Source organism: Austrofundulus limnaeus, unplaced genomic scaffold (genome assembly GCF_001266775.1).
Source record: "Austrofundulus limnaeus strain Quisiro unplaced genomic scaffold, Austrofundulus_limnaeus-1.0 Scaffold139, whole genome shotgun sequence".
Classification (NCBI taxonomy): domain Eukaryota; kingdom Metazoa; phylum Chordata; class Actinopteri; order Cyprinodontiformes; family Rivulidae; genus Austrofundulus; species Austrofundulus limnaeus.
Window position 1 is genome coordinate 1,239,750 of NW_013952541.1, and position 9,739 is coordinate 1,249,488.

At 37.1% G+C, this 9,739-nt stretch overlaps 1 protein-coding gene across 1 annotated transcript in view; it reads left to right on the plus strand.

Annotated features, from left to right (window-relative positions):
* Window positions 1-9,465, plus strand: part of ranbp9 (RAN binding protein 9) — a 24,543-nt gene extending 15,078 nt beyond the window's left edge. Inside the window, exons 6-12 of the mRNA XM_014016161.1 lie at window positions 1,969-2,153; window positions 6,312-6,424; window positions 6,610-6,718; window positions 6,970-7,124; window positions 7,387-7,540; window positions 8,779-8,900; window positions 9,101-9,465. Coding sequence (XP_013871615.1) covers window positions 1,969-2,153; window positions 6,312-6,424; window positions 6,610-6,718; window positions 6,970-7,124; window positions 7,387-7,540; window positions 8,779-8,900; window positions 9,101-9,306 — 1,044 coding nt within the window. The 3' untranslated portion in view covers window positions 9,307-9,465. The remainder of the gene's footprint in view (window positions 1-1,968; window positions 2,154-6,311; window positions 6,425-6,609; window positions 6,719-6,969; window positions 7,125-7,386; window positions 7,541-8,778; window positions 8,901-9,100) is intronic.
* Window positions 9,466-9,739: the final 274 nt, after the last annotated feature.

The following is a 9,739-nucleotide window of genomic DNA, read 5'->3' on the forward strand; positions in this document are numbered from 1 at the left end:
AAATATGTGTTATGTCCTTTGTAGATACTGGAGCTAAACCTAAATTATTGTTTTCTTTATTTACGTTTACCTTTTTAACTGTGAATTTATTCTTCCAGTAGAAAGACGTGTAAACACGTCCCGAAGCATTTTAAGTCTGACATGAAACTGATCACTATGGTAACGGGGGAGCACGTGGTCACGCAAATCCACGTGAAGCCGACATCAGGCGAAGGCTGGACCATCTCATTTTGCAGCAGTTTTGAGCATCCTACCCGGCCCATCAAGGATGTGGCCTACGTGGCCCAGACAGTGAGGACCCAGCCCATGAATCGAGACACAGCCAGGAAGTCTCTTGGAGGAGAGACGAAACGTTTCACTAAAGAAGAACCCATCCAGAGGACCTACTGGTTTTTTTCTTTTTAATATAATAACCCTGGTTTATAGTACCAGCACATAAAGCTCAATAATCTTTAGATGCAGCTGAAACTTTTTGTTAAGGTTTGGTGACAACAAAAGAGCTGCGAACATGACGTCCTAATTTGAGTTGCTCTGCCATCATTTTCTCTGCTCCTGTCACCCTGTCTGCTTTTTATTTTACCACAGTAAAATGTGTCCTGAATTACTAAATGTCTGTTTTTATCTGAAGACAMCAAACGATTCTGAGAAAGCTGAAACATGCATCATGTCAGTTATTTTTTGTACCCGTGCTTTATGTGAACAACTCCCACACCAACAGGACATTAATTCCAGTGGGATTCTTGCATGTATTAACTGGGTTGAGAGAGGATTTTTCTTTCCCCCCACCTTCTTCATACTCTGTTGCAAATGCAAACAGGGACCRGCTGTTTTTTGTGTGAAGAAAAGAAGAGTCTTAACCACAACAATAATCTATTGAGCAGCAAACCAGACTTGGCTGTGAGCCTGAGATTCATGTTCCTCTGGAGTTGTGCAGTGAGAAGTGCGTCACCTCAGCACAGCTGACCTTTGTGGTTATTGAACCGAGACACACACAGCTCTGTTTTCTTTTTCTTTAAAGAGTCTTCAGTGGACTAAATCCATTCATCAACATTTTTATTTATTGATTTTACTTTTTATTTTTTACAATTAATAAAAAAAAATAACAGCCAGTTTGTATTTAGTGAACATTTTAAAGCCACAACAACAACAAAACCCTCTAGAAAATCATGTGACTCATGCAGCTGCACAGGATGTTGTTATCTGACTTTTTGTTTTTTAAACCCTTCATGTGAAATATGTTGGCTACTTTTAACTTTAATATGTCCTTTATAATAATGTCTGTTTTAAAGCTATTTATGTAACTTCTAACTGGAAAAAACCAGGAAAGGAAATTCACTGAGTGCTCAAAAAAATGTTGCTGCATGTTTGACCTGTTGAATCTGGTTTTAGCCCAGGATCTACTGACAAATGCACCATTCTTTGCTCTACAATCAGCATTTAAACTGCTTACAGTTTACTGTTGAAATCTGGTTATAGTTGCTGATGTCTGGTGGACGTTTTAATAAATTGGAGTTCAGCCTGAAAAACTATTGATCTCTGAGGAYGACATTTTATCAGGAGGAAACTGTGGCGACAGGAAGATTAAATTAAAACAATAGACTGGGAAGTCGGCTGCCAAAACTGTGGATGCCAAAAAGTGTTTGAGAGTCTGAAATCTCAGCACCTGGCAAAATAAATGTTGAGTCACTGTTTCTTATGAACCAACCAGGACACCTSTCAACTTGATAGATGTGTTGGGTTAAAACTGCCCAGTGGAAATCATTCTCGTTGGTGATTTACACAATATTTCACCTCTCAAACCTCCAGTTCTAACATTCAAGGGTTAATTAAGCTAAAGGTTACTTCCTCAGATTTTCCTTTTTCCTGTTTTCTCTCCCATTTATTTGTTGTTTTGATTTATTGTTCAGATTACATTCCTTGTGCCATTTCTTCCATCATATCTGGCCTTTTTCTCTCCCCGCGCTGCAGCCTAACTTGTACCCGACCGTGGGCCTTCAGACTCCAGGGGAGGTGGTGGACGCAAACTTTGGCCAGCACCCGTTTGTCTTCGACATCGAGGACTACATGCGAGAGTGGAGGACAAAGATTCAGGCTCAGATCGACAGATTCCCCATCGGAGAGCGTGAGGGCGAGTGGCAGTCCATGATCCAAAAGTAAGAGGATTAGAAAACTGAATTATTCCTCTTTAAACCTGTAAGACCTGCGTTTTCTTTATTAACCTCTTGAGCCCCAAAACAGCCTTTTCTGTTTCCTATTTTAACTTCTTTTAACTTCAGATCTGTCAGCTGAACCTGGACATGTTTGGTATCATTAGAAACCTAAGAATCTTGAGCTAAAAGCTCATGGAAACTATTTTAACATCCAACAAACACAGTTCAAACGACAGTCAGTCGAATCAGAAAGTAAATAAACTGTACAAAATGGGATTGTTGCTAATCTGTAAAGTTAAAAAATTTGACATTATTTTTTTAAAACAAGTCAAATTAGATACATAAATATGTAAAAGTGTGTTTAAAGTTTTTTTTAATTGATTTTGAGTGAATATGACCCAACTAAAGTCAAATATAATTTCTCATTATTTTCTATAATATACATGGTGACAAATAAACGTTTAGATAATTTTTCAAAAGTACAAACATTCAATAACAAGTATTTTTAGGCAGGTAAGAAAAAATAAATAACTTCTGGATGTAAAATATTAATATTTCTTAACATTTTTTAATGGAACCATCATGGTCTGTCCTGTGCAGAATRACAAAACACTAAATTATTTCTTTACTAAAACCTCTGTAACTTTGCTCCAGTTAATTTTAGCAGCATGAATCTTTGCACAGCTAATGTTTATGGTTTCTAAGAGTTTTAGCCTGATTCATTATGGTTTTAAGTAGGTTATATACTGTCTAATGAAAAAATTGTTCAGGTGAGAGTGAAAAAAAATTAAAATATGATGTTCCATCCTCAATATCTCTAAAACCACAGCAACTGTTTTAATACTCACACTTCTGATGAAATCTCCCAAGGATTAGCTTTATTTTGATACCAAGATTATTTAAGCAGAGTTTGTAAATACTGAAATACACTCAAGTTACATTTCAACATGGTATTTTGAGAAAAACAAGAAAACCCCTTGGGGCTTAAGAGGTTAAAAAACAAGATTTAGTTAAAGCTTCAAGTAACAATGGGGGCAGATTTTTAGTCTTTGTCAGATTTTAGAGATTTCAGTCTAGAACTTATTGTGTTTCACATATAAAACGTAAAGCCTCTGGTTTGTTGTACGTTAAGTAGTATTTTCAAGGTTTCACAGTTAAGGTAGACTGAAGTACCCAATAAGTGAGCAGCTTTTTAACCTTCCTGTTAAAGTCAGGGGTTTGTTGCCTTTTGCCTTGCTAACTTTCAAAATGCAGAGACAGAGACGTTGAAAGTCTCTGCTCCCCTGAACCTGTAGCGTTGTTTGTCACAGAGCCAGATAAATGTGGATGTCAGCTGGCACGGTGGAAACACCGCTCACCAAGATCACTTCTCAAACAACAAGTGCTGAACAAGGAAACTGTCTTCTGTGCAGCTCATTTTTTTTATCCTTTTGGTTACTGTTTACTTTGACTTTTTAAAAATTTAGACTGGTACTATTTTGTCGTTGCACCAAGACAACGAAGGACTAACAGTTTGTCTTTACAGGCTTTGCATTTGGTTTGGTTTCAAGTATAAAGAGGATAGTCACCATTTTTTAAACAGATGCAGTTAAAGATTGTTCTTGTACACCACAAACCTCGCAGTAAAGGTTTACTTCTTGGCACACATTGTTCTTCTCACTGCAGGCTGCAGTAAAATGAGTTCAGCTGCTGTTGCAAACTGTTGCTTTGTTAAGATCTCATTAAACTTTTCCTCATTCCTTCAGATGAACTGGAGATGTGGGATGGATTAGTAAATGTTTCAAGGATGACAGCTCTAAGCTTTAAATGTTTGTTACTCAGTGCATCATCCTCACACAGCCAGTAGGAGTCTGTAGGTATTCTGTTAGTTTTTTTTTTAATAATTATAAATGTTTGTGTCTCATCCTGGACTCAAGGTGAAGAGTAATTTTCTCTGTTCAGCTAATGATGAGTGTTGTTTCATTAGGCCACTGGAGCTGACCAATTAATCTAAATTATTACATTTAAAAGGTGTTTGTTTTAGATGTTTCAAGTATTCTGTTGCAATAAGTTGTGTTAAAATGTTCTTTTACTTTCTGGTATTTATACTTTGTTTCACTGATCAATGTGCAGCAGCTGAGTTTTAAGTAGCGGGTGTTGAAAAGGCCCCAGGTGATGGGATAATGTTAACCTGAGCTGGATCAAGGCCCAGRTGGACCACTGGCCCCACAAAGAGTCCGAGCTGTGCTCCAGCAGAAAAGCTGCAGGACCCGATTTTGCTCATGCCAAGCCATGATGGGATTAGCTCTCTGTTGCTATGATTACTGGTYCTGAATGGATTAAATCTCCAGAGTGTTTGGTTGGGTGGAACAGAGGGAGTCGTTGCCTTTGACCAGTAAAGTCTCTGGTGGGTTGAAAACAGGAAGTCTTTAAGCTCTGGTCAGGGCAGTGAATGGCAAACGTTTGTAGAGCAACAGAGAAACAATCAGTCATTGAGAGCAGAGGCTTCTAATCACAAACACCTTCTGCTTAGTGTTAACAGGGTTAATTTATGAAAAATGAATTAACTGTGTGCTTATAACAAACAGCTGAGGAACAAGATCGTCCTGAAAGCTGTACTGTGTTTTCTATGGGATAAATCTTGTGCCATCAGGAATTAAATTTAAATTGCTCAGATTGAATCTGAATGTGCRTAATTTGAATCTGAATGCATTGGTTTGAAAATTTATTTCACTAAATTGAAACTGAATTTAAAGTTTTGTATCTGAATTAATTTGCTTTGAAACTGTATTTCGGTTTATTAAAAATTCAGTTTGACTACTTCCACTTTCAGTTCCATAATTCAGATTTTTGTGTCACATCCTGGTCCTTGAGAAAGCCAGGCAGAGTAATCAAACACAGATCCACAGATTTATGTTTCACTTTGGTGAAGTTTCCCTTCTGTATGTAACAGAGTTGATGCAATCCACTGAAAAAGTGACAAAAACAAAGTTATTTTACTGCAGTGATTAATTTGACCTATATGTCGAAAATGTTACATTTACATCACATCATGGATCACATGTTGATCAGATGCTGCTGCTGACCGATCCATGACGAGGTGTAAATGTAACATTTTCTACATATAGGTCAAATTAATCACTGCAATAAAATAACTTTGTCTGTTTTTGTCACTTTTACAGTGGATTGCATCAACTCTGTTACATACAGAAGGGAAACTTCACCAAAGTGAAACATAAATCTGTGGATCTGTGTTTGATTACTCTGCCTGGCTTTCTCAAGGACCAGGATGTGACACAAAAATCTGAATTATGGAAYTGAAAGTGAAAGTAGTCAAACTGAATTTTAATAAAGAAAAATACAGTTTCAAAGAAAATTAACTCGGATACAAAACTTTAAATTCAGTTTCAATTGAGTAAATTTTATTTTCAAACCAATGCATTCAATTTCAAATTCTGCACATACAGATTCAATCTGAGCAATTCAAATTCAGTTCCTGTTGGCACAAGATTTATCCCAGTTTCCATCTGAAGAAATGCAGACTTCCATTGTTGAGCACAGTTTACAAAGTGACTTCCTGCTTCAGATATGCCTGTTTCTACTCTGATTAGTTTTTCTCTACATGTTCTCATAACCAAGCTGAAGTTGCTCACATGTGCTCGTCCCGTTTTTGATTAAAACTAAAATACATGTTCATGTGAAATATCTTGAGAATTTWCTAGTATGATTAAAGATAGTTTGACCTGATGCTTTCTGTTTAAAAATCTGACAATTTAATCTAGTTTTAGTTCGTCTGGACAGGAAATCCTGGTTAAATATTATTTCAGCCTATTGTTTGAGAATTTCTCTGACAATAAGTGCTTTAATAATTTGAATCAAAGTCTGCTTCATGTTCTGCTTAGATCTGTATCATGTTTTACCTGCAGGTAATTTATTAAAACATAAATCTTAGGAGTTCTTTTATAAGTTTGCTTAACCTCTTTGAATTATGCTGAAATATTTAATGTAAACGAGTTATATTTATAAATTATTTCAACCTAATTAAAAAATACAATCTAAAGACTGATCATAGTGTGTGATTGTGGAAGGTTAGGGGTATGAATTAGTTATTTTTTAATAAWGTGATAAGTTGCCTTTTTCAGTTAAATAAACTTGAGTGTTTTTGTTTTCTTTTCCTGACAGGATGGTGGCTTCGTACCTGGTGCACCACAGTTATTGTGCCACAGCCGAAGCCTTTGCCAAATCCACCGACCAGGCCGTGCACGAGGAGCTCGCCTCCATCAAAAACCGACAAAGTGAGTCTGCTGCTTTCTTTGTGTTTTTATTACTCCGTCTTGATTACTGGTGTCAGATTTGTTTACACAGAGAAACGGCATTTTGAACATCGAATCAAATCAGGATTTGTTAATATTTAGTTGAGGATTAGAACTAAAATACAGTGTGGGGGTTAAATTATGTCCTGTTTGCTGTTGGTCTGCAGAGATCCAGAAGTTGGTGTTGTCAGGTAGAATGGGTGAAGCCATCGAGACCACCCAGCAGCTCTACCCCAAYCTCCTGGAAAGAAATCCAGATCTCCTCTTTATGCTCAAGTAAGACAAAATGTCTGATTAATTCAACACAATCCTTCATTAGAAACCTTCTTTTTATAAGAAAATACATCTTATTTGATTTAAACATAGTTGTGAGGTTTTATCTCTGAACTGAACATCTTCCAGATATTTTTTCTTTTTTCTGCTATAATCTTCATATTTACCTTTTTCCTTCGTTTAACTGTTGGTTGGTTGTTGTGTTCACTGTCTGCGTTCTCCCTCCGTCCTCTCTCCTCCCCCCGTGTCTCCAGGGTGAGACAGTTCATAGAGATGGTGAATGGGACGGACAGTGAGGTGAGGTGTCTCGGTGGACGCAGCCCAAAGTCTCAGGACAGTTACCCCGGCTCCCCCCGGCCCTTCAGCAGCCCCAGCCACAAAGCCAGCGGCTCCCAGCCCTACCTCACAGGTACGCTCCAGCTGGAGGTTAGGGCACATCTGCTGTAAAAAAAAAAAACTAAATTATACAGGAACTGTTATCTGAACGCCTGATAAATCAACAAGAAGCAAATAAACTTGACATTTTTTGTTGACTTGTAGGTAAAAAGTTTAAAATGAGCAGAAACTTTGAGTCACAGTTTGTGTTTTTTTATTGCTTCATATTATAAGAGTCAGAAAATGAAACTTGAGTCATTTAAAGTCATTAAAAACAATGTCTGCATGTGTTGTAGGGTTTGACAGTAACTGCTGTAATGGCGTGACGTCTAATAAGAGCCACAGCTCCTCCCCTCACAGTCACAAGCCCTGCCCCCCGGGCTCTGGCTCCRCCCTCCAGGGGTCTGACGTTAGCCTCAACGGGAGCCGCAGCCAGCAGCCCATTACCAGGTACCGAGTAACACCACACCAACGCAGCAGGATGACTGGTTTCATTTTGTTTGTTTTGATCTCCATCAGCTGCAACAAGTACAGCTACTCTTCCTGGAGTCGATCAAAAACAACGCTCACAAAAACAATTTTACCAGCCTTCACAGTACCACCAAAACAGTGACGTAGTTTTAACAAAAAATAAAATAAATAAATAAACAAAACAAAACACCACACACACCTACAATTACACACATTTTTCACAAACCTAGAAACCTATAACTCAATATGATTATTACAAAATACATTAAACTAATCCTCCAAAACAAACCATCATATCACAGACATGTCACCTGACCCAGAAATTAGTTTTTAAGTAGATACCTTTTCAAACTGGTATTTACTGGTTGCATTAATAATGTCACTTGGCAAATCATTCCAGCCAAACATTTCTCTATACATTACAGCACTCCTKCCGTTATTTGTCTTCACASKTGGAAGTGTAAATCTGCCCTCTAAACATAACTCATTATAAATATAGAACTAAACTCGTGGACCCAGCAGGCTCTAAAAACCTCAGGCTCAGTGGTTTAAAACCTGCCTTGCTGTGACAGACGATACCAAAGTCTTGTTGGGAGAAATAAATACACGAGATAGAAATAAATGTGGAACAATAGATTAAACAGGAAGTAGTAAATAAATCAGGCTCTATTTCTCATGTACTAAAGTAAATAATAGTAAACAATGTTCTCAAAGTGAGATAAAAAAACATCTCTTCTGCAGCTGTTTGTTTAAAACCAGTTATTTTTGTTGGTTCTCTTCAATTATATTAAGTATTTTACAATAAACCCTACTACCATTTTATTTTTATTTTTTTATGTAGTTATTCATTTCATTTTAAAAAAACTAACAAAACACATTACATACAACAAAACAATGCTAATCAAATAAAATGAAAGGCAGCAGAAGAAGATAAAAAATCTTTACCTGCTCCTATTTACAAGAAAAAAAATATTAATTTCAACAATAATAAACCAAAATAAAACAAAAATTCAACTCCTCAAACAGTAACTCATGCAAATACAAATTAAACAATTTCATATTTCTTTCACTATTTTGCTTTGATCATTTTTTAAAGGAATTAATTGAGCCAATGCTTTTATAATCATTTTCCAGTTTATTCTATAGTCTTAAACATTACCATTCATTCTGCACACAGCAGAACCTGCTGACAGGTTTTCTCTGTCCTGTCCTCTCAGTAACGACGTGGACATGGAGGTGGACCACTTCACTAATGGAGTGACAGAATCCTCCTCCAATGGTTTCCTGAACGGCACCTCCAAACACGTCACAGAGCCCGACGACTGTGATGCAGACATGGGTGAGTGTGGAGATCAGACATGTTGCTTAATAAGAAAGTATCTCACTCTGTGTAACATTTCTACAACAAACCACTTGTAAACAACTAAAGGTGTTCTGTTAGAAGAGAAAAGTACTTTTGTTTTGGTTAAAATGAGAGTAATATTAATAATTATAACTTCCTTCTCAATGTGTTCTGTTAAAATCCACCTTGACATCTAGCCAACATTGAAAATGGACATGAACTGTCTGCAGAGGTGGAGTCGACCCAGTCCAAGAGGCAGCTGTGCGGCGGGAGCCAGGCGGCCATCGAGAGAATGATCCATTTCGGCAGGGAGCTCCAGAGTATGAGCGAACACCTCCGCCGGGAGTGTGGCAAGAACTCAGCCAACAAGAAGATGTTGAAGGTACGGCAGCAGCCTCAATAACCCGTGTCTGTGTTGAGAGATTTAATGTTCAACATGTTATTTATATGTGAGCCGTCACATCGAAACCAGGATTAAGTCTAAAAGTTGTCTGTGGAGAAACAGGCAGATGTAGAGCTTCAATTTTGTTGAAATATAACGAATAAATGTGTTATCAATGTATCATTTCAAGGAACTGTCTGAAATATTATCCTAAAATTTTTTGAAGCACTTTTTGAGCATTAGCAACCACAAAAAAAGCAAAAAAAAAAAAAAAACATTGAGGAAAACCACCTTGAAATGTTGAGATTTTCCCTGTGAGCTAACAAAGCTTTTATTTCTTTCCAGCTGGGAAATCTCAATATTCAAATACTATTTGAGGTTTCATTTTTAAAATGTTATTTAAAAAAATCATCATTACAACGACAAAATTAGGATTTGGACCAAATATTTATGT